This window comes from Uloborus diversus, chromosome 6, assembly GCF_026930045.1.
Source record: "Uloborus diversus isolate 005 chromosome 6, Udiv.v.3.1, whole genome shotgun sequence".
Taxonomy (NCBI): Eukaryota; Metazoa; Arthropoda; class Arachnida; order Araneae; family Uloboridae; genus Uloborus; species Uloborus diversus.
This window is the reverse complement of record NC_072736.1, coordinates 73,265,472-73,290,324: the sequence shown is the minus strand read 5'-3', so window position 1 is coordinate 73,290,324 and position 24,853 is coordinate 73,265,472. Positions and strand designations below refer to the sequence as shown.

Here is a 24,853-nt window from a genome sequence, read left to right as displayed (position 1 = left end):
TTTACAATAAATTTACAAACTGATTACGACAAAACAATAATTATAAATCTCTACATCTCTTTTAACACTTATAATAAGCGTACACTAATATTTATATTTGCGGAGAGTATATGGGAGCTGTTCACATGTGACCCTACATGTTGCGTTCACAAGTGCCCCGGCATCTACCTTAGAACTAATTTTCAAAAATAAAGAATTTTTGATTTAATTACAAAATTTATAAACACTGGCATAAATTACGTGAATGTTTTTATAATGGTGTGCAATAATTAAATTTAGTTTATTAATTAGTTTAAAATATGTTTTTATACAAAGAAGACAAAGATTAAAAGTGCATCAGCATCTGCTAAAACAAAGAAGCTGTCACCACAGGAACATAAACTGGCTGTTTGCTCTGAAAGTTTGGTTAAGTAATAGCGCTGGTACTGCTATTACTTGAGAATGTTTCGAGATTTTTTGCTTGACGTTATCCTAGTAAAACATACCATGATCACATGTGCCCCGTGCTCACATGTGCTCCCTTTCCTCCTATATGTTTTAGTAATCAAATGAAATATTTTTTTTTTCTGTAAAACTTCTTTCAGTGTTAAACGGTAAGTTAATACACTGTAACAAATTTCGGAAACGTTTCCGAAATAACAAGAATCCGTCATCCAATAGCGAACTCCTCATTATTCAGAAAGATTTTTGTTATTTCAAAAAATCTAGAAGCGGAAGTGAGGCGCAATGCTTCGAAACGTATTTTATCCTTCCAACACTGGCGCCAGTGAGTCGGAAATAACGAGAGCTTATTTTTTTTCCCTTATCTATGGTTGCTGCAGTCAGCAACTGTTTAGCATTGGATTGCTTGCCTTGCGTGGAAAAAAAAGAAACTTTGTTTTTTCGTAATTTATCTCTTTTTACTCTTATATATGTAACCTTCTTAAGATGTTTTTAAATTTTTTCAAATTTAAAACGCACCCAGTATCATCACAACGAAAACCGCTCGTCATTGGTTTAAATAACAGCCCATGCTAATCCCATCCAATCATCGACATGGGAGGTACGAGGCCCCGCCTCAGGTACTCCCGAGGAACGTAAACTAGATATTCGTCTCATTGGATTGCTTGTTATTTCATGTCTAGAGAGTAGTAAATTGTGTCGAAACTAATTTTACTCCTTTGCATTTTGAGCTGCCCATGATTTTTTAGACGATGTACGCAGCTATTAAGTTAGTCAATAACGATTTGCTTCTTTGCAATTTCCGGTGCGACCATGATTACATATATATTGTGTGTTCAAGCGTAAATAGTTTCAACACCCGTTTTTATACTTAATGAAACGAAACCCTATGGATTACTTATCCAGTTGTAATGGAGGTACTTAGATTTTCTTCCGCTCATTTTCACTTGTAAGTATTAATAAATATTTTAAAACATGTTGTTATATATATTTATATTTTTGTTGATTTGCATTTGATGAGGCTCCAATTGTAACTGTTTTTGGGTTTATCGAATTAATTTAAAGTTATCCTACATACCTATGTGCGCAGTGTACTATTTGTTGTAACCAATTGAAACTGATTAATTACGCAAAAGAAATAAGATTTATATTTGAAAAGCAATCACAGAAAAGTTATTTCGAAATACTTGGATATACATACATTGGTTCAAAAAAAAATCAATTGTTTAATTCATTAAAAATATGGTAATGCAAATGTTTTCTAGTATTGTAATATGCTTCACAAAAAAATGTGCCAGTATTATTTATCTTTTTTTATTATAATTTATTCATTTATTTAAAAATATTTATACCATTAGAAAATGACCCAGTCATCTATTAGTAAGCAACATAGTTATGCAATTAATTCATGTGCTTATTCATTTTGTTAAATGTGGTTGACAATAAAAAATTCCTTGACATTAATTGTTCGGTAAATAACATTTCCTTCGTGGATATACTAGTTTAATATAGAAAAATCAAGAGGAATGAGTCAGTGGCAAAAATGGAACAGCTGCATTTACAAACCGAAATAAAAAGAAATATTATTTCATGTCATTGCTTTAAAAGTGATCATTTTTTAAATGCTATGTTATTAATAAACAATGTACATATGGGGAGAAGACGAGGGGCGTTCACCACGCAGACTGCCATTGACATTTTCAGAGATTGCTTTTTTTTTTAAGGGGGGGGGGCGCTTTATAGCATTTTATGGGTTCAGCATCAATCATATGGTGTGGGGGGGGGGACTCGCGTATATATGAAATGGAGTAATCATGCAATAGAATTCAATGTTTTAATAAATAAAATATATAATGCATTTGCGCACATTGTAAAAATAAAATCAGTAACCTATTTTGATTAAGTATTTATATTTGTGATGAACTGGAAAAGGGCAAGAACAGAAGAATCAACCCGAATGGTTCCAACAGGAGGACTTGGTGTCATATTTAAATTCACCAATTTCTCTGTTGGCACTTTTCGGTACACTTTGTTCGTCAGAGAAATAGACTTGACGCGAAGGGAAGGTAAGTTCTGTCAAATTTTATCCGAAAATAAAAGCTATCAAGTTTGATACAAGATATGTTTTTAAGTTCTGCATTAAAAATACAATATGTTGATAATTTTGTCTTGAAAATATTGAGAGAAAAACTGAAGTTTAAGATTGTTTAACAAACAATCCCACTTTTGAGAAAGTACCCCCCTCCCCTCCCCTGACGATTTTGTGATTAGGAATGAAACTACTATATTATTTCATAAATTTTCAAAAATTTATAACTGTGCATATGTTATGCTGTTAACCATGCTATTTGTCATTAGAAATTCAAAAAAAAAAAAAAAAAAAATCCACGAATGATTCTAAAATTGCTTGTTTCATTGCTGTTAGATATGAAAGAACTGAAACTGATATGGTATGCAATACTATAGTAAAGAATTATATTTTAGAAAAAATCTTGGAAAAAGGATTCTGAAATTCTCGGAAACGTTTTTGAAAATTGTTTGGAGAGTTCCGAAATACTCGGAAACGTTTTCGAAACTTTCATGAACCACAGCTGCACAGAATACTCAGAAACATTTCTGGAAATTACGGAAAGAGGATTCCGAAATACTCAGAAACGTTTCTGAAAATTACAGAAAGAGTATTCCAAAATACTCAGAAACATTGAAAGAGGATTCCGAAGTACTCAGACACGTTTCTGGACATTACAGAAAGAGAATTCCGAAATACTCAGAAACGTTTTTGAAAATTTCATGAACCGCAGCTGCACGATATACTCAGAAACGTTTCCGGATTTTTTTTTACAGTGTACTCTTACGCCAGGGCTAAGGCAGAACAACAAGCAATATACCGAAAAACCGAGATAACCGGGCTGCATACATCCCGGAATAACCGGGATACATTGCATGTTCTTTCAGTGTGTTCAAAATTTGATTCGTAAGAGCATGTGTTATTTTTTTTGGAATAGCTTATTACAAGCAACGTCAAAACAAAATAAAAGTAAATAATTGGAGCAAGTTAAAAGCTTATTTTTACTACTTTTTTCCAAAGTAGCTAATCGCGTTTATCCAAAATAAATGTGCTTAAATGATTCGAGTTTTCGATTTCTACAGAAGAAGTTCCTAAAAAGTGGATCGCTATGTTTGAAAGTTTGAGAACTCTTACTACGAGTACATAGAATACCTGACAAAAGCGTGAACCTTATTAACACTTTCTTACTTCTTTCTAGGCGGATTCGGGAGGACCCCTCTTCCAGACAGATGATCACGGTGTGTCAACATTGGTCGGAATCACTTCTTTTGGAAGAGGGTGTGCCGAGGACCATCCCGGAGTATACACCAAAATTGCTGACTTCCGTGACTGGATGACAAAAATCATCGTCGGATAGGTAATGCGGGATAAAGTAAAGAAAGAAAAGAAATCCAGTTCATTCCTTGCATGTATTACCACATTAAGGGATTGAATAAAAATATGTTTCAAATCTATGTTGTACTCTTGCATTTTATCATTAAAGCTCAAACTTCCTTTGTTATATGAAGGTATGGAAGTGCTTGAATACATTGCTGCAGTTCTTAAGGCATAAGATTAATTTTACGTGAAGAAAAGATCTGAATAGTCGAATGCAAATATTATACTGAGCTGAGAAAAATATTCATTTACCGGAAAATAAGCTTGAGGAAACCATACCACATGGATGGAGTATAATATAGGGTTTGTCCCAAAAGTAATGAGCCTCATTTTTACTTTCTTTTACATAATAAAGGAAGTATTGTATTCGCGAAAAAAAAATCATTCAAAAATCTACCTTAACTTCCATTTTGTTCACCCCGGAATGAATGTTGATTTTTTTTTTCTTACTCGACCTTCCTTGGATATGTACCTAAGAACGTATGGATGCCCGAAATATCCTTTTTCACGATTTCCGAGTTAATTGCAACGAGTTTTCTCGTGACGTCCGTATGTATCACGCATAACTCAAGCACGGAATGCCGTATAAAGCTTAATTTGGTAAGTAGAATTTTAGTGGGGTTTAGTGTGCACCTCCCTTTATGGTTGCATTCAGATGTTTTAAAAGGTGTTTCACCTTCATTGTTAATTTCAATGCAAACTCGAGTGGTGTTATAATTTGGCGGACACTTTTGGCGTTTTTTATTGTAAAAAATCTTGTTCTAATTTGGTCACTGTTGCCGATATTTAGAGAGTTGACCTTTGAATGACATTAAAATTCCCAATATTGGGAACATTAATCTGAGAGAAACGTTTTTTTGCTTCAGTTTACAATAAAATAGGGGTGAACATGTTTAAAGTGTTTGCTTGCTTACTCCAAGTACTTTAATCATTTTTATTTTGGCGTAAAAGGAAGTCATGTAATGCACACATCCACGCGACTGTACAGTGCACACTTGCGCGACCGGTTAAAAGTGATGACCCATGCATGGATTTACTTTCTCTCTTCTGAACTCATCTTTTCTTTGTATGACTGTTTTGTTGTACTGTGAATGTTTCAACCCTATAAAACAATCTTTATGGCATGTGTGTACTGTGGAAGTCCAACATGAAATTACGATACAGTTAGAAAGGTTTAGCCGCTCACCCCAAATTGCACGCCTAGCTGGCACAAGAGAACAAATACAGCACCTACGCTTAAAATGCTACACTTGATATCATATACACAAAAAAAAAAAAAAAACATGGCATGTTTATAACTCTGTCTAAACTACTATAAAGCAAGAAATTACATGAAACATGTATTTTTTTAGAAATCTTAAATACAATAGCTAATATTAGAATTTTTTTCTATCAGACTTTTTAATGTTAAAATCATAGTTCTGTTGAAAGCTCTTCGATAGATCTTTGAAATGCCGTTTTTTGAATCACGAAAGATATTATCAATATGTTTACTGATCATTGTTTTAATGTACGGTTAAAGAGTTATATTTAATTTTTTTTTAAAAATTCAAAAAGGACTTCTTCACTATATTTATAAATATGGTAGCAAAATATTCAATATTTTTAAAATAAATTTTTAGTTAAATATAATCAAATAGCAATCCCCAAATCAGCATATTAGAGCTTAAATCAAACTATTCTTATTTGAAAACAACAAACATTATTTCCGTACTTCCATATGGAATGTATGATTACATCCATAAGCAGCTGTGATTGCATGGGAATAATTACAACTGTTTAGAGAAGACGTCGTTACATTAAAAAACAATGTAAAATATGACCCGTTAAAAAAATTCAAAAATTCTTGTCACTTGTTACGTGTACATCAAAAATATACCGAAATACAGGAAAAAGAAAAAATGTCAGCAAAGAATCATGCTTACACACACAATAATGAGCTCAAAAATAAATATTTAAGTATTTGCTTCAAAGCAAAACAGCAAAAGAAGCACTTTAAAAATTATATAAAAGAAAAAATAAAGTAAATAAGTTAAATTACTTCAGAGAAAAAATTGTGGATAATATACTATTTTGCAATTTCAGTTCAAATATCTGGTTGAAAAGCCTAATGATTTGGTAATAAAGAGGTACCAACAGCAAAGTTATGCACAATAACTCGTATAAAATTCAACAATGTTCAACAGCTTAAGAAAATGTGAGTCAATATGTAATTCTTAAGTTCAGACAAATATATTGAATGGATAAAAAAAATTGAATATACAATTTTCAAGAATTCAGTCAACAAGAAAAAAAATGTGCTTTTACATAAATATTCGGAATATGAGAATGATTGTCCATTGTGAAAAATTCCATATGCTTTTCTAAATAAAGGTAGCCATGAATTATACAAAAACTGAACAACTATCATTTACGTATACAGTGGTGGACGAAAAAACTGCATCACTTGAAAAAAAATCGCATTTTTGAATTCTGTCGAGCAATAAGACAACAATTGTTCTGTAAATTTTGTCACATGAAAGCTTTGCTTCAGCTGACTTCAATAAAAATTGAATCACCCATTCTTTTAAGGAATGAACAATAAATTAACGAAACAAAAAACGTTTTTTGATCTTCCTTCTTCGTAAATAGCTAAGAATAAGCAGTAAAACTCAGCAATTACATTACATACTATCTACAATACTGCTGTGAGAAGGTAAAGAGCAGTAACTGCAAATTTTTCATTTTTCATTTTTTGCAGTTTTGTCATCTATTGTACGTTAGCTTTATAGTACAAGCTTGCCTTTTTGGTTTCCACTGAAACAAAGGCGCGAAAAAAACGTCTAATTCAAACGTTTCCCTACTGTTAGTATTGAATTCAAAACACATTTCTTCAAATATCTCGAAAACTCATTTCAGCAGATACTGCCGTTTACCTGCACACGGCAGAATAATTCTATGCATTTTCGTTAAAGTTTCATTTATTTTCAGGAAAATATAAGCATTTCTTTGAAAAAATATCATTTTCTTTTTCGCATGTCTTTAGCTTATAACGCGCAGTTTTCCGTCCTGGCTAGAGCAGGTATGTCAGTTTCGAAGGCAATCGCCTCCTTTGTGAGTGTCTAGCTGAGAAATGGAAAACATTGCAAGAGGGCTGTTTACACTTTTAATATTTATTGACATTGCACTTATTTTAATATTTTCAGTGGAAAGTACTTGGTTTTATTTCCGTACTTTGTTCCTCGCTCGGAGAAAGTATTCCAGTCGACAAACTTTCTCTCTTGGAATCGCGATACTATCTCCGAAAAGACCAATCTTTTCCTTGACCCGTGACAGACTTCCGCATTATTTTCGGCGTGATTACTCATTGTCTATTATTAGTTTTGTTATATCAACTCGATTTACTTAAAACAATTTTCTCCAGGAAAAAGAAAAGCAATATATCAGAAAACAGAACTCCAATGAATTTCGACCGAGGCACGAAATGTTACGCGACAGTGACAGTACTAACAACTTATATGTGACGATTGAAAAGCAACCCTGAGCTATCTTTATCTGATGTTTGCTCCCTATATCCGTTAGAAACAGAAGTTTGAAAATATACCTCATTTAGTCATATATCAGTATCATATAACTAATAATTTTTGCCAAAGTGAAATCAAGTTTTAAGGATACTGTGCAAGTAGTTTTAGTGCTCTTCAGTTTATAAAAGTATATGTTGCATAAAAATCTTTCCTCTACAATTGTAAGTCTGGAGGACGCACAAACAGCTTTTACGCCGACAAATTGTAATATGTTTTCTTTAATTTTCTTCAAAATAGAATCAGAAAAACGACAGATGTTTCCAATTATCTTGAGATTCATTGCTTCTGGTACAAATAAATTTTGACTTAGGTTATCTATAATGATAAGAAAAAAATTGATATATTTAACTGAAGGTTTGTAAAAAATACCGCGGCAGTGATTTTTAAACTTCAAGATGAAGAGGTAAGGTTTTTTTTTCTAAAAACTAATGAAACTCATTTGATATTTTTTTCACAGTAGAATATCTTTTGCTAGATTTTTTGAACAAAGACACTATTTTTTGTACGATGCGATACGTTTTTTCCATGAAACGTATTGAAAATGTGAGAATATTTGAAATTTCGCTTTATGTTATCAGAATTCAAGTCCTTATCAGTTATTGTTGTATTTATTTATGTTTTCGTTTAATATAATTCTTCGTTTGACGCAATAGATACATCTCTAAAACAGGATTGAAAACGAACATACTCAAGGAAATATTTGACTTCGTTCATTATGATGTCAAAACTAACTAATCACTAATGTCTCGGTCATTTTAGAATGAGATTTTTTACACAATGAGACTTTTTTTTTTTTTTTTTTTTTTTTTTTTTTTTTTTTTTTTTGCACATGCATTTTAAAACATCTACAGTTTGAATGTTACTCCAAGAGAATCTGTTTTAGATAAAACGAAAAATATTATGAATGCAGATTAAATTTCAAATTCTGCATCAAAAAATTTCAACGAAATACACCAATCAGAAAACTAATAAACATTCTGAAAGCTTTAATGACTACCTTCGGTTTACCTACTTAATGAAAATTTTTAATCAAAATATTAATTATCTTTCGTTAAATATGTATCTTGTATATTATAAAATATATTTAAATGTCCAATCTTATAAAAACAACTTTAGAATATCATCACACATCTATTCTTCAATTTATTCTAATGATAGCCAGTCTTCGATTTTTTGAAATCTGTTTAAGATCTTCAGTTGCTTAAAACTTAAGAAGCTATTTAAATACCATGAAGAATTGTACTACAAAGCATTGTTTTTTTCCCCCTTTTGACATCTATTAAAAAATGAAAAGAAACTAACTTGTATGTACCTACTAGAATTAAATAACAATGACACGTTTAAATATTTTAGAAGGAAGATAAAGAATTAAAAATCAATCGAATGTATAATTAATAATTCTTTCTTTGGACAAACTTAATATTTGTTAAAACAAGGTAATGCGTTGCTTAAAATTTAAGAAACTATTTAAATACCATGAAGAGTTGTACTACAAAGCATTGTTTTTTCCCCCCTTTTGACATGTATTAAAAAATGAAAAGAAACTAACTTGTATGTACCTACTAGAATTAAATAATAATGACACAATTAAATATTTTAAAAGGAAGATAAAGAATTAAAAATCTATCGATTGTATAATTAATAATTATTTCTTTGGACAAACTTAATATTTGTTAAAACAAGGTAATGCACTTTTGTTTAAACTGGTTGTATAAAACTAACCGCAGTATATAGACAAAAAAAAATGTATGTGATAAGCCCGATGGCAATCTGTTACGTCTGACGCGTTTATTTTTATATTTTTTATTTATTTTATTTTTGTTTTCATTTAAGTTTTTATTATTAAACACATTCTACATTTTTCAGAATAAATGAAACTTTTTTTTTTTTTTTTTTTTTTGAGAATTTCTTTAATTTGCTGATGGCTGTAAATAAATTATGAGCTGCAGTTTCGCTTGGACAGCAAACATTGCCAAAACACAGTTAAAAAGAAATGGTCTTTGAAATGTACATGACGTTACCTTTTACAGATGCTACTGTGATATAATTTAGTCTCATTAATTAATTATTTTATATTTAACTTATGACGTTATTTGCTTACAAAGTAAACAACTCTTGAAATCCGTCTTTACATTTTTCCAGGTCCGTACTGCAACTAATAACATTGATATGCGCAGTCTGCTCAACCTTTGGCTCCAGTAAGTGATGTTTTATGTAATTATACTCCAGTCAAGAGACTATAGTGCGGCTCTGGTAAGATGAGCTATGACCTTGACAATGCTTGCGTCTTTTTCGAAAGTTCAGTAAAAAAAGGGGGGGCACGTTATTGGAGCAGAACTGAGATGGAACACTTTAGGAACACTGCTACCAAAGTCGCCCAAGTCAATTAAGCGCCAACTACCTTTTGCTTCTACTTGAAAAAGAGGTTAACAGTCAAGTATTGCTCGAACCGCTTGTTAAGCTATACTTGTTTTTAAAAAATAACACGTGTAGAAGCAGAATTATCTCAAATTTAGTTTTATTCGTGTTTTTTTTTCTTTTTTTTCTTCTTTTTTTCTTCTTTTTTTTTTCGAAAAAGGCTTTGAAGACGAAACTTGCAAATATTTAGCATATTTTATGAATCTTTCAACTTAAACAACTCACCTAATCAGAAGTATTGATTTTCCTGCAATGTGTAAAGTCTGGATGTCTGCAAAAAATTTACAGTAAAATGCAAACCATGCTTCGGAAAATGTGTTTTTCTTTTTGAATCGAATCTTGACTGAAATTACTCGCATTGCATTAGACTCAAGTAGCATTCCTAGTTTTAATACACCCTTAAACCCTAAGAACCATAATTTCAATGAAAGCCTTAAGCAACCTGACAATGACAGGGGCAAATCTTTCATTGATTTTCGTTGTAAATTGACTTAGCGAATGCCAGAAGTCAGAGTGAGGTTCCTTCTAGAAAATCAAACCACAAGCTGCCTTCAGATCGATGAGAATTTAAACGTATCAGGGGTTACTATAAACATCACCACTGGGGCTGTTTGAAACGTTGACAAGAAAATTCTTTGATAAAGGAGAAAGACTTGTACTTATTATTCAAGGTGAAAAAGTCTTTTGTCAACTCAGACATGTAGTATCTTCAAAGTTCCAGGGTACGAGGGTACGTATCGAGTCAGTTTTATACTACTTAAAATATGTTTGACGGTAGAAAATGATAATCCCAAAATGAATTCTAATGACGAAAAACAATACATTCAGGGCTACCGAGAACCAAGGTGGGTCCCTAGTCAGTTTGGTAGCAGAATATCCCTCCTCCCCCTCCCCTCATAATACTTATAAAGTCTTATACTACTTCGATTAAGAGCTAAAAGCGGATCCAGCTTCTGGGTTTTATAAAAGGTCATTTCTGGAAGAGGGTTATCTTTGATTACTTAAAGGCGAGCTCCCTCTTGATAAGAACCTGCTGACTGCTTCCTTCATCCCTTAAAGGCTAGGCCCCTAGATTCCGAGTGGACTGAGATAGCCTTTTGTCGGCCTTGAATGCACTTTATACTGACTGATTCGTTTAATATTTACTCTAGTCGGAATCTTACTCTAAGCTGATAGCTGTATTCAGCTGGTGGCAGACGTACACATAGCTAAGTATTGCTTTTCGGTATTTTATGTTTATGAAAAAAAAAGTATGTTTAAATACTGTGAGGAGATATTACGAATTTTCCCCCCGAGTCTTTTAGTTTTCTTTTTTCGGGAAAATTTCATGAATATAGAAAATTTTAAATTATATTATTAAAGTGAATATTTTTTCGCAAAACAAGTGGAACTAAAAAATAACAAAAAGAAAATAATAGTTTAAAAAACTAAAAAAAAAAAACACGCTTTTGTAACAATAGGATCTAAAAAGTTTCAAAAAAATCTTTGGATGTTCAGTATGATAAAAAGACTGATCAAACAATTCACTTAAATGTAAAAAAAGCGTGGGGTGCTTCATATCAGTTGTCTTAAATTTCTACAATTTGTCGCCTTTGCAAAAATGTAAAGGGACAGCGCCCCAAAGTATTTTTTATCATAAAGTTAATTGTTTGATCAATTATTTTAGCATAGTAAACATGCAAAGATTATTTTTTACTTTTTAGTTCATATTGGTAAAAAAGCGCGTTTTTTTAGTTTTTTAAACTATTATTTTATTTTGCTGTAAATACTTACTAGCAAAAAAAGGTGAAAACTTTCCACTTCTTTTTTTCAAAGCGGCAAAGTGAAAAATATTTTTTTTTTTTTTTTTGTTTTTCTAATCAAACTTTTTCTATTCGATTGTTAAAGATATTTTTGATCAAATAAATAGGTACACATTTTTTTTGTTCAGTTTTGAGCCGCTCAAAACTGAACGAAAAATGTTCAAATCAAAAAGTCAAGTATGGGAATGAAATGTCCTCTCCGACATCATCAAACTTCTCACTCAAAAGTTATTAATGGGGGGTGGGAGAGGGAACAGAGGCAAACAGAAAGGCACACATTTTTTCCATCTCAAAACCCCTACTTTCCATTTTTTAAATTTATTTTTATTTTATTACTTTTTTTTATTATTATTATTCGAATAATTTTTGACTTTTTTTTTTTTTTTTTGAAATTCATTAAGCTTTGTCTTATGCTTTGTTCATTCTTTCTTTGACTTTTACAGGAAAGTATGGAGAAAAAAAAGAGGTTGTAATCTTTGCAATTTCAAACGATTTCTTTTTCTTTTTGATATAATTGTGTTACAATTTTTAAAGTGAGAACAAATATTCCAATAATATATTTTTATAATACGAGTGTTCAAAATGAGATAACCGCATGTGCGTAAAATATGAGGCTATCGTTTAATTATTAGAATACAATTACATTGATGTAGGACCTACGCTTTGCTTGTGAATAGTAAGGCCACTTCCACTGCCATTTCGTTTCTTTTGCTTGTACTTACTCAACATACCAATAGGTTGGCAAAATGGCAGAGGGTCATACAAGATGTTTCCAAATTAACGCGTTTTCAACATAACTAATAGTCATCTTGATGTTTGTTTTTAGAATCAATTGAGCTTAATCTCCAGAATTGTTTGAGTTTCTATGTAAAACAATAAAAGTTTCTAAAAGAATTGTGCGTTAATAATTTTTAAGTTTTATCCTTTTTCTAGGCATCCCACGGCGGAATAAGAATGATCCGTTGACACTGGAAGGTTGTGGCTATGGCCTACATCCTGCTTCTGGAGGTGACAGAATCGTTGGAGGAGAAACTGCTCGCCATGGGCAGTATCCTTGGATGGTATGAAATCATTTTCTATATTTTTTGAATTTAAAGCTTTACTTAGCGCTGAGGATTCTTCAGAAAAACACTTGAAAAAGAAATTAGTGACTGGAAGCAAGCAAAACCTTTAAAATATCGAGTTAAAAATGCAAACCACTCCTGCCGTAATTAAGTTACAGAATTGAAACTAATTGCATTGTAGGCAGAAAAATCTGTTTCTTCGAATGATACATAATGTTAATATGTGATAGAAATATTTCAACTCCGGAATTCCGGAATTTTTATGAAAATTGTGTCCTAAATTGGGAATACAAAAAGAATTACTTATTAAACTTTTTGTGAACCAATCTCAAACCTTTCCGGTGCTAAAAGAAACAAGCTCTGAAGTTTTTGACGAAATCGGATAGGTAGTTCTCAAGTTTTGCTCATTCACACATGTAGACACTTTTATTTCATTTATTTATTTATTTATTTATTTATTTATTTATTTATTTATTTATTTATTATTTATTTTTTATTTATTTTTTATTTATTTATTTGTTTATTTATTTATTTTTTTGGAAACTTCATTTTATACTGTGCAGAGATGTATTCCTTCCTCGCGAAAATGAGATATTATAAGCTTAAATATTTTTAAGTAGATTTACTTAATACCACCAGACAAAATAATTTATGCTATTCACGTTATACTTAGTGTTTTTACTTGGTATTTTGCAACAAATGTTCTTCAATGTGCGAAAAATAATTGTCTTATTTTCTTTGAGTAGGTCTCCTTGTACAGACACAACAATGGTTTCGAACACTGGTGTGGAGCAACCATTTTAAACGAGCATTGGGTGGTTACTGCTGCACATTGCATACAATTGTAAGTCCTGCTTTTTGTGGATTTACAGCCCGATTGAAAATATTTTTTGACTTAAATATGTAAGATTGTGTTTGAAACTGTTCATTAAGATTTTATTCTTATTTAATGCATCTTCTCCTTTTGCTACTTACTTCCTGTTTCCTTAAAATGTGTTTCACAAAGCCCTCGGGGGTCGCGACCCACAAGTTGGGAACCCCTGCCTAAGAGCGTATAAGAGCTTATTCTATTTTGGCGTCAACAGCTGAAAAGGGGGTGGCACAATCGAACGTTCTTTGTTTCCATTGTGAGTGCCATATCTCAAGAAGTAATGCTACGTTCTGGATGAAATTTGGAATAAATGTGAATCCTTTTTTTTTTTTTTTTTTTTTTTTTTTTTTTTTTTTTTTTTTTTTTTTGTTTTTTTTTTTTTTTTGTGCGTGTTGATTCAATTTTGGCGCCAATCGCTCTATGAGGGCTGATTTTTTTTTTTTTTTTTTTGTGAATAAAAATAGCGTTTTATTGCAACAATAAGGAAGATAAATCGTAATAGACTGTCATCTGCATATTTCGCGTGATTTTAATTGTTGGAAAAATGACCAGAAAATCGCGATGATTTAAACTTTTTAACTGTTGCCATCTTCTGTTTGTTAACAAATAAATGTTTGTAATTATTTAAAGCAAGGGTTTAAAAATAATATTCAATTGTCATTCTTTGCTTTGCTTTTGAGATAAATCGAGAATTGGGTTTGTCATCAAGTTTTGCGTGTGTAATTTTGTTTTTGTTGGGAATATTGCTTCCCCGTCAAGCATGGGGAGGGATCAGAATTATAAGAAAGATATAGAAGAAAGTTTCGTGAAGCGCTAGCCAAGCAAGGCAAATAAGTATCATCTTCTGTTGATAATAATTCGTAATGTCATATAATTAAATTATCTAGCATTAATTGTTATTCTTGTCAGGCCACAATTATTATTTAGTTTTATCAAGAATTGATAAATATCGAATTCAACATCGTGGAAATGGCTGCTTAGAACTACGAACTACGTAGTTTGCATTAATGTTTGACGTTTAGCAATGCTTATTGAATTCTCATTTCTTTCTACGTGGGCCAAAATATCCTCAGGACTTAAAATATTGATTTAAAAAGGATAAAACAAAAAAATCATACATACGAACAAAAGTCACAACACTTTCAGCATTTTCTTCGTTACCACGTTTTAGTTTTTTCGTCCGCCATTAGACAGTGACTGCAGTGCCCCCTATAGTTCGTTGGAGTTGCGAATGACAGTCTTATCAGTAAAAGTGTTAAGTTGCCGGTTCGAGTTTAGCCTTATCACGATAAAGTATTTCCCTGCATGTTAAACGTTACCAAAACATATTATCAAATTATCATGCCGTGGTGCGAGTTTCATTGTTGAAATTCTCACGTTACTAGATCATTGGCTATTATATATAAGAAGATACTACAGTTGGGGAATTCATTACAATTTCGTTGTTCATGATTAGGCTCCTTAATTAACTCCAAGTCAGCTCTGGTGGTTATCTATATCTTCATCATCAAAGATTATTTCCAACAGGCTCCTAGCGCAAGAACTAATATTAATATCATTTCCCCATTTTTTTCAATTTTAATGTGATTCAATTGTTTACTCTCTAAATGTCACCAACAATGGCCGAATTAAAACCAAATTTTTAAAAAAAATCGCCAAATTTGTCGCCAAGTTAGTGACAAAAGTTGGCGACCAAAAGCTTGACGATATGTCACCAAATGTCCGAAAAATTATAACACCACTTGAGTTTACATCAAAATTAACAATGATTTCCCCCAAAAAGGGGCAAAAGACCCCTTTAAGAACATCCGAATGCAACCAAAAAGAAAGGTGCACAACTAGGCCCCACTAAGAGTCTACGTAACAAATTTCAACTTTCTAGAACATACCGTTTTTGAGTTATGCGAGATACATGCACACATACATACGTACGTTACGAGAAAATTCGTTGTAATTATCACGGGGGTAGTCAAAATGGATATTTTGGGTGTCTGTAGGTTCCTAGGCATATATCCGCGTGTGGTCGGGGCGAAAAAAAAAACTCAATATTCATTCGGGGGTGAATAAAATGGAAATTAAGGTCGATTTTTGAGTGAATTTTTTTTTGCGAATACAATGCTTCCTTTTTTGTAAAAGGAAATAAAAAAAAGGACTACTTGTAATATTTCAGCCCAGTAGAATTTCATTAATTAGAAAAATGTATCACATCACTACGTTAAAATCATTACTTTCAATGAAATTCCTAGCTCTTAATTGGCCAAAGGATACCGGAAATGTCTATTATCCATTTTGACCATCCCCGAGTTAATTTCAATGAATTTTCTCGTGACGTCTGTATGTACGTATGTATGTATGTATGCGCGTATGTGTGTATGTGTGTATGTATCTCGCATAACTCAAAAACGGTATGTCCTAGAAAGTTTAAATTTGGTACGTGGACTCCTAGTGGGGTCTAGTTGTGCACTTTCTCTTTTGGTTGCATTCGGGTGTTTCTAAGGGGGTCTTTTGCCCCTTTTTGGAGGGAAATCATTGTTAATTTCGATGTAAACTCAAGTAGTGTTATAATTTGGCGAACACTTGGCGATATATCGCCAGTCTTTTGGCGACAAATTTGACGTTTTTTTTTTTTTTTTAAAAATCAGGTATAGATTTGGCTATTGTTGATGATATTTATAGAGTAAACTATTGAATCACATTAAAATTGCCAATAATGGGAAAATGACATTAAATTGGAGTAAGAGGAAATCATGTGATGCACACATCAGCTCGTTTGTAAAAGGAAGTAAAAATTGGGAAAAAGAATGCTTTTACTATTTTGTCATAAAATAACTATAAAGATAAAACTAAGAAATGAGTTTGTTTTTCACAGCCCTAATGAACCATGGAGGTATAAAATATTTGCCGGTATGCATAAATTATCTCAAGATGACGGTCCTACAGTTAGAAACCATGAAGTAAGTGTCGTAATTTGATTAACTTTCTTTATCACTCTCGCGTTTGAAATATTTAGTTCACATTACTGTATTCAAATGGAACTTTAGTAACGGATACTTAAAAACCTAAATTTATATAGTTTGAAATATTACAATTTTTAGCTGTTAACACAGACTTCACCCAGTTCACTCATTTAACCATTTTGTTTGAGCGTTGGCCTAACTTTATTGCTCGTCATTATCATGCCGTGGCGCACCCATGGGAGAAGCTAAGATGGACAGTTACGAAAATCCTTAAGTTATAATTTTTTTTTTTTTTTTGGTGGGGCGATGCTTTTGTAATATCATTTTACTTTGTTTTGGAAAAGCTACTTTCGCTCTTTTTGCTATATATTTTGAAATAGTATTCATTTAAAATAGAATTAAAATCATTTGTGCACATTTTTATCAGTGGCGTACCCAGGGGGTGGGCTGATAGGGCTACAGCCCCCCCAGAAATTTTCAAAATTAATTATAAAAATTATAATAAAGAACAGGTTTTTTTTTATGATGTATTTTTGCAATCTTACATTCGTATTGATATCAGAAAAGCGATAGATGAACTTTTCTTAGCTACAGTTCATAAGTATCCCCCCCCCCAGCTCAAAGACTTTCGAGCTCAGCCCCCCCCCCCCCCCGAACTGATTTGTCTGCGTACGCCGCTGATTTTTATTATTTCGTGAAAGGTTCTTGTTGTTTCTTTGAAAGTATCCTAACTCAATCTTGATGTAGCGACGTTCCCATCAATTTTTCTGAGGGTATACGTACACTCTCAGTAATCCATTTTGCACAACATGTGTATGTGATCATAATACATAGTATGTCATAATATGAAAATTTATTAAGCTTGAGGGTATATTCTATGTGTCTAAAAAATGTTTGAGAGTATACGGCGTATATGGCCCTATGGGAACAACCACTGGATAATAGAAATGTGATTTGAATCAATCAGAAACTGTTTCAAGTTATTATTATGTACTTATTCTTAAGGGGGGAGTCAGTATCCAATATACCGTCAATGTTAATTTGCACATGTTCATGTACCTTTTTTTGAAAATCTGTTAAAGATACAATTATGAAATTTTTTCTATTCCTTTGGTAGATTCTTTTTCTCTATAGGGTAAGGTGGGGCAATTATGATTTGGGGCAAATGTGACCAGGGTTTATTGCTCCTGTGATATTATTATTTACTGTATGAAATTACCTCAGTCTTATACCTTAAAATGTCTTATATAACACTCAAAAGTATTTGAGATGCATTTACATTATACTTTTTAATGGATGGAGTTTTCCTATTACATTACTTTTGAACATGGATTTCAGGTTTGTTGATAATTTACAAAGGTTTTCACTAAATTTTAAATTTTTGTTCTAAAAATATAATTTTTGTACTGCGCTATTTTAAGTGAAGTTTTACATTATAAATTTATAATAATATAAATTTTATAACACTTGCAACAACTATTTTAAGTGAAATCACTTATGCCCCTTTAAAAATGGGATAAGGATGACCTTCCATTCTACACCTGGTACACAACTTGGGTCGTCTCAATTTTAGACAGTCACGAGAAAAATGTCCCTTTTCATTGCAGTTATAACATACTATGGATTCTGTAGCTCTAACACGCGAAATGTCTTTATTCCAACTTTCGTTTGAAGTATGATTCTTTCTCAAAATAAACTCTGGACGGTCATTCACTTGAAGTTTACCCTTAAAAGAATTGTCCAGTTCTATGTATTCATCTATCTTATTAGTCAATTCAATTGGTGTATTTAATGATGACCATGTGCTCAAATAGTAATCTCTTACTGCAGAAGGAGCCACCTCTTTGATACGATCAGAGATTATCATTCCTTTTAAGTCGTTCACACTCTCAATTTTCAGTCCTGTAGTCCATCCGGTAAAATATGTTTCTAACTCATAATAATATTCACGCCAGCTCTTTCCATCCTTAATCTTATGTGAGTAAAATAGTTGTCTAAACTTTTCGGGACTTAATTTATATCGTTTTAAAAGCAAATCTTTCACGTAAGCATAATCTTCGGCATTTTTTTCTAGTTCTTTCAGAATTAATTCAACAATATCACTTGGCAATACTCCAGTAAGACACGCCATCCACAATGTCGATTCCATTTTAACTCGCGTCATCACTCTTTCGAAATGGACAAGATACAACCCTATGTCGTCGTTAATTGAATCGAATTTTCTTAACTGAGCTTGCCAATCCACCTTTGGTAATTCTGATACTGCGCTGCTGGTAATAGTCTTTGCTTCTGACTCTAATTTCTTTAACTGAAGTTCGTGTTGGCGCTTTTCGCGCTCAATTTCATGTTGGCGCTTTTCTCGCTCAATTTCCTTTTGGTACTGGAGCTGTTCTCTTTCAAATTCCTGCTGGCGTTGCAACTTTTCAATTTCCTGTTGGCGCTTTTCCCGTTCGATTTCCTGTTGTCGCTTTTCCCTTTCAATTTCTTGTTGGCGCAGTTCATTTTCATGTTGGCGCTTTTCCCTTTCAATTTCTTGTTGGCGCTGTTCATTTTCATGTTGGCGCTTTTCCTGTTCAATTTCCTGTTGTCGCTTTTCCCTTTCAATTTCTTGTTGGCGCAGTTCATTTTCATGTTGGCGCTTTTCCCTTTCAATTTCTTGTTGGCGCTGTTCATTTTCATGTTGGCGCTTTTCACGTACTTCTTCACTGAGTCGTTCGACGTCTAAGCTCGAAATGATGCCCTTAACTATTTCTTCTTCATAATTGTCATTACTTAAGATAACTTTGATCAAACGTATAAGTGTTAGGTTTTTAACATCATCTTCTCCTAACTCAGTGGCAATATATTGCAAATCTCTCTTCCTGACTCTTGATAAATAGGACATTGCTTCAAAAGAAAACTTTATTATCCCACTTCTGAAGTGTAAAACTTAAGAGCTTTTATTCAATAACAACGTAAACATCAAAAACGTTACATCACTTAATCATCAAACGTAAATCTCTTTCTCAAACCCGATAAATCCGAAAAGCATCCAACATCTTACAAAAATCGTAATTCCAATCCCCATCGTTGCCATTCTCAATAACCCAAGTTCTTGCTTACACTTACAACAATTATTTTAAGTGAAATCACTTATGCCCCTTTAAAAATGGGATGGGGGCAATAGTGATGACAAGTGTGGGGCAAAAGTGATTCCAATATAGCTACCAGTTGGTGTTCTTTTGAAGCATGTTTTTAAACATCACTTAGATCTTTGGCTTGTAAGTTTCAAATCTTTTATTTATTAAATTCATAAGACTTAGCCAAAATGAAACAAGATGCTCATTTGAAGATATATTACTTCAAACCGTTACCCAACAGGCTTTATTAACAGCTACTAAACGTCATCGAACAGATTTGTCAACAACATTAACAAGTAAATCTTATTTAGAACAACAAATAGCGGAAGAGGAAAAAAAGAAAGCATTACAGAAAGAAAAACTGGAGAAAAATAAAGCAAAAGAATCGGAGAGGCTAGAGAATAATAAAGCGAAAGAAATTGAAAGATTACAAAAGAAAAGAGAGAGAGAGAGGCTGTAAGACAAATTAAAAAGGAAGAATGTGAACTTAAAGCTCTAAATCTATGTAAACAGAAAAAAAAGCTTAAAGTGTATCATGTAGATTCTGATAGTGACGAAGTAGACGGAGATTTGGAAGAAGAACTTAACAGAGAGTTGAACAAGGACAGTGATGGTGATATATCTGTGAGTGACTTTATTATTGATGAACTAGAAGAATATGAAGAAATAGGGAAACTTGAAACTCACCCTGAGATAAAGAGTCAAAATGAAAATAGTTCTGTTGATCATAGGCGGATTTAGGACTGAGTTCCTGGGGGGGCAGGATTTTTTTTTTTTTTGGAACAACATTTTTTAGTGCCCCCCCCTCCCACGTTTTTGTCTGTTTTCTGTGATGCATAAGGCCATTCTTTACTTTATTTATGTGTCGTTTTCATTACTGTGTGTAATCATGCTGTCCTTTTTGAATTGACCTTAAAAGAGAGGGGGCTGGTATTAAGAGAGTGACGCAGGGCTCCCTTTTAAGTGATATATAGAATATCTCTAATTTTAGGGGGCCCAGGGGTTACTCCCCCGGATGAAATTATATAAAATGGATATAAAATTCTGCATTTTGAAGTTATTAATTGGAAAATAATAGGGGGTTAAATAATATAAGGGTTAATATAAATTGGAAAATATAAGGGTTAATTGGAAATAATAGGGAAATATTTTTTTAAGTTTTATGCTTTAAAAGTGCTTTGTGATGCAAGTTAATACTTTAAAAGAAATTGTGCACAGATTTAGAGAATAGGTATCAAGAGAGTAACATACTACCCATTTGAACAATTCTTAATTTATACACTTGATAAGAAATTGAAGCACACTTTGCTTAGGAGTTTCAAAGACTTGTCTAATTATTTTCAAGGTTTGGTTGGTTAGATTGGGTTTTTGGCTCAAGAGCCCTGGTAGGCTATACTGCACCAATTCTTTTCAGGGATTTTAGAACCTATCAATAATTTGCACTTTCCAGTCTCTGAATTCGAGTAGTAGATTATACAGTTGTACAGTATTGTTCAAACTTTGTAAGAAACGGCTATTTTATGTTTAAAAGAAAAAATGAACCTTAATTTCTCATTACAACTATTTTTTTAATTATAAGTAGCGCAGAAAACGAAAAGGAATGGGGGTAGTGTATCATTTTTTCCCGGGCTAAACAGATTAACAATATGCAGTAAAAGTAAGATAAAAGCAATCAATACAAAAGAATTTCCAAAATTCTGCATTCGGGATTAAATAAATAGCGAGATATGAAGCATGTGAGTCACAAAAATTTATTTTAAGTAATATGTTACAAACACGAGAACCATGATGTTTACATTTTTGATGAAGGATGTAGCAAGGAGCTGAATTTGACTTATTTTGGCATTCCTCCCCCTACAATTTGTTAGAAGTTTTAAAATTTAAGGTTTGTAGCCACAGGTTTCCAAATATTCAAGGTTTTCAAGTACTTGAAATTAGTTTTTCAAGCACATTCCATTTTTTTAAGGAACATATCACAATTCTTTGGGAGTTAGGGGGCCCACTTCAAAGCAGGGGCCGTAAGTTATAGCTTGTTTATCTTATAGGCAAATCCGGCCCTGCATATAATTTACTCTTACCTGCAGATTTTTGTTTGATTTTTTATAATTTTAACAAAAATTCGTCAATTTTTACAGTTAAAGGATTTTTTGATTTTACCAATCTGTGTAAACTTTTTATCGGTTTTTATCAAATTTCAGCAAATTTTTCCAAAACTTTTGATGACTGAATTACTCAGATTTCAATAATGACAATAACTGTCTCATTTAGACTTAGATGATTATGACTTACCTTAATTTGTAAACAGTATTTATTTAGAAAGTAAGGAAAATGGTATTTTCCCTCTAAGTAAAAAGATTCAATAAATCAGAACTTTCAGATAACTGAAGTTTAGTCAATTTGTGATAGTATTTACTTTTCTTTCTCAAAAAAAAAAAAAAAAAAAAAAAAGACAAGCCGAAAATTTTCCAAGCGCATGAAGTACAGTTCTATTAGTTTCATATATACAAATTTTTTCCTTTAAAAAATAAAGAAAACACAGTTATAAAAACATTTCATCAGGTAATAATGCGATCTTACAAGAGTTGTGCAAAACTTTTGTGCCGGAAATATATCTCCCTCACTTTTTCTTTTATTCAGACGTTTTCCTTACAATGAATGATTCTGGAAAATCAGAAATTTAGTTTTGAACTGCTAGGGATTGAGATTCCTATTTTTTTCACCTAAAAAATTAACGCATTGTTTACAGTGGTTTTACGTTCTGTTTGTTCAATGGTTGGACAATTTTTCCAGTTTTTTGTTTCATTGTTACATACATTCGTTGAGTATGGTGTTAACTGTTACATTTGATAGTATTTTGCTGTACAAAAACCTTTTAGCTATGTACTTCTTTTGCAATAGCATACATAGTCAACCAATTTCACAACATTCATTTGCAATAGCATACATTTCAACCACATTCAAGTCAACCAATTTCATTTGAACATGTGAATCCAGAAGGTTCTTCAAAATCCTTCGTCTGTAACAACTCAAAATATCTTTTTTTTTTTTTTTTTTTGAAATCACGCAAATTGAAAATAAACATTCTGAAGAGAGGGAAAACAAATTGTAACGAGTAGATCGTTCATTCTGTTAGCGCAAATTGGGGAGGGGGAGGCAGGGTCCCAAACGTCAATTATTATAAATAAGTGTTGCAGCTCAAAGCATAGCTCGTTTAGCCTATATTTTCATTCATACACTTGCCCAAATGGTTTTAAGTCCAAAATAGTGAATTTAGACTAATTTTCAGTACCCCAGTGACAGCTGTACTATTTGTATTTAATGTTCGGTTTTTTCTTTTTCTTTTCTCCCTTTAGAAAAGAACATTCGCAATTCTCTTCATTTTAATTGAATCATTCAAAAAAGAAAAAGTCATGTTTTTGTTTTTTTTAATAAGATTTTGGAACATTAGTTTTTACTATATAAACTCCTCCCACAACTGGGAGGCATTGCCCCCTCCCCCCCCCCCACCATATAAATCCACCCATGCTCTTCTGAACTACTCAAAAACGAATTTTTTTTTTTAATTTTTGAAAGATGTGTAGTTACTACATAAAGTCCTCCCAAAACTGGGGGGGCATTGCCCCCCTCTGCCCCCCCATAAATCCGCCCATGCTGTTGATAAGATGATGGCAAAATTCATGGAACTCAACTAAATTTACTAGATGATTTAAAAGAATGGACTTTAGATGGACTCAAACTACAATTGAATCAAGTTCAGTATCATGTCGACTTAGAGAAATATTATGCTGTATATTTTGAAAAGTGTTATTATATTGGGAGAGTTTTGTCAGAGAATAAAACTGGAACTGGGTATATGTTTAAGTTTCTTCACAAGACCAAACTTTCCAATGTAATCTATGGGCCGAGTGCAAATATCGTTCAAGTTCGTTTACCAATCTTAGGGACTACGTGAACTTGCTTGAAATCTATTATAAATGATGAACTCAACAGAAAAATACAATGTTCACATGCTGTAATTGTCTCATTAAGTTTTAATTAGTAATTGAAATACAAACTATGTTCCGTGGACTTACACAAAAAAAATTGTCTCTAGATGGCGCTATTAAACACAATATTTATAATCTAAAAATTTAATAAACAGTTTTTCAACCGAATTTTTACTGTTTTGCTCAATTTTTCGTTGCAAAATATATTAATACTTTTTAAATTACTTACTTTCGCTTAGTAATTTAAAACGTATCATATTGAACGTTAAACGTATAAATATCGAATTTTCCAGCATTAAATGTTATTCTTGTCAGGCCACAATTATTATTTAGTTTTATCAAGAATTGATAAATATCGAATTCAACATCGTGGAAATAGCTGCTTAGAACTACGAACTACGTAGTTTGCATTAATCTTTGACGTTTAGTAATGCTTCTTGAATTCTCATTTCTTTCTACGTGGGCCAGAATATCCACAAGACTTTGAAAATTAATTTAGAAAGAATAAAGCGAAAAAATCATGCATACGAACAAAATTTACTAGACTTATTACCATTTTCTTCGTTACCACATGCGTTTGTTTTAGTTTTTTCGTCCGCCATTAGTCAGTGACTGCAGTGCCCCCTATAGTTCGTTGGAGTTGCGAATCACGATGTTTTATCTTTCCCTTTTTCAATAATATTGCTTTTTGATTAGAGACGATATTTTGAGCTCATTTTTAGCCTACTTTCTTGTCAAAGTAATATAAAATTTGAAAAAAGGACCTAAAAGGTGGTTTACCTGTGCTAAGGTTAATGTATCGTAAAAATATTGCTTAGTACAAAAAATAAGTCAAAAAAAAAAAAAAAAAAAGATAAAAGAATTAAATAAATATCATTCGAAAGTAGGGGTTTGAGATGGGGAAAATTTCTGTCTGTCGGTCCGACCCATGTGCGCCCCCCCCCCCCCCCCCAGCCCAAAAAAAAAGGAATAACAAATCGTTCGATTCAAAAAAACTATTTTATTTCCTTTTACAAAAAAAGGAAGTATTGTATTCAGAAAAAAATTTCACTCAAAAATCGACCTCAATTTCCATTTTGCTCACCCCCGAATGAATTTTGAGTTTTTTTTTCGACTCGACCACACGTAGATAAGTGGCTAAGAACGTATAGACAAGCGAAATATCCATTTTGACGATTCCCGAGTTA

The 24,853-nt window shown here is 32.3% G+C and overlaps 2 protein-coding genes across 2 annotated transcripts in view; both read left to right on the top strand.

The window, feature by feature from the left end:
- Window positions 1-3,929, top strand: part of LOC129224816 (transmembrane protease serine 9-like) — a 68,947-nt gene extending 65,018 nt beyond the window's left edge. The window contains exon 16 of the mRNA XM_054859365.1: window positions 3,708-3,929. Within this exon, the coding sequence (XP_054715340.1) occupies window positions 3,708-3,866 (159 nt within the window). The 3' untranslated portion in view covers window positions 3,867-3,929. The remainder of the gene's footprint in view (window positions 1-3,707) is intronic.
- A 2,972-nt stretch (window positions 3,930-6,901) lies between these two features.
- The window catches only part of LOC129224815 (venom peptide isomerase heavy chain-like), a 39,534-nt gene continuing 21,582 nt past the window's right edge, over window positions 6,902-24,853 (top strand). The window contains exons 1-4 of the mRNA XM_054859364.1: window positions 6,902-6,947; window positions 12,603-12,730; window positions 13,480-13,577; window positions 16,474-16,558. Coding sequence (XP_054715339.1) covers window positions 6,902-6,947; window positions 12,603-12,730; window positions 13,480-13,577; window positions 16,474-16,558 — 357 coding nt within the window. The remainder of the gene's footprint in view (window positions 6,948-12,602; window positions 12,731-13,479; window positions 13,578-16,473; window positions 16,559-24,853) is intronic.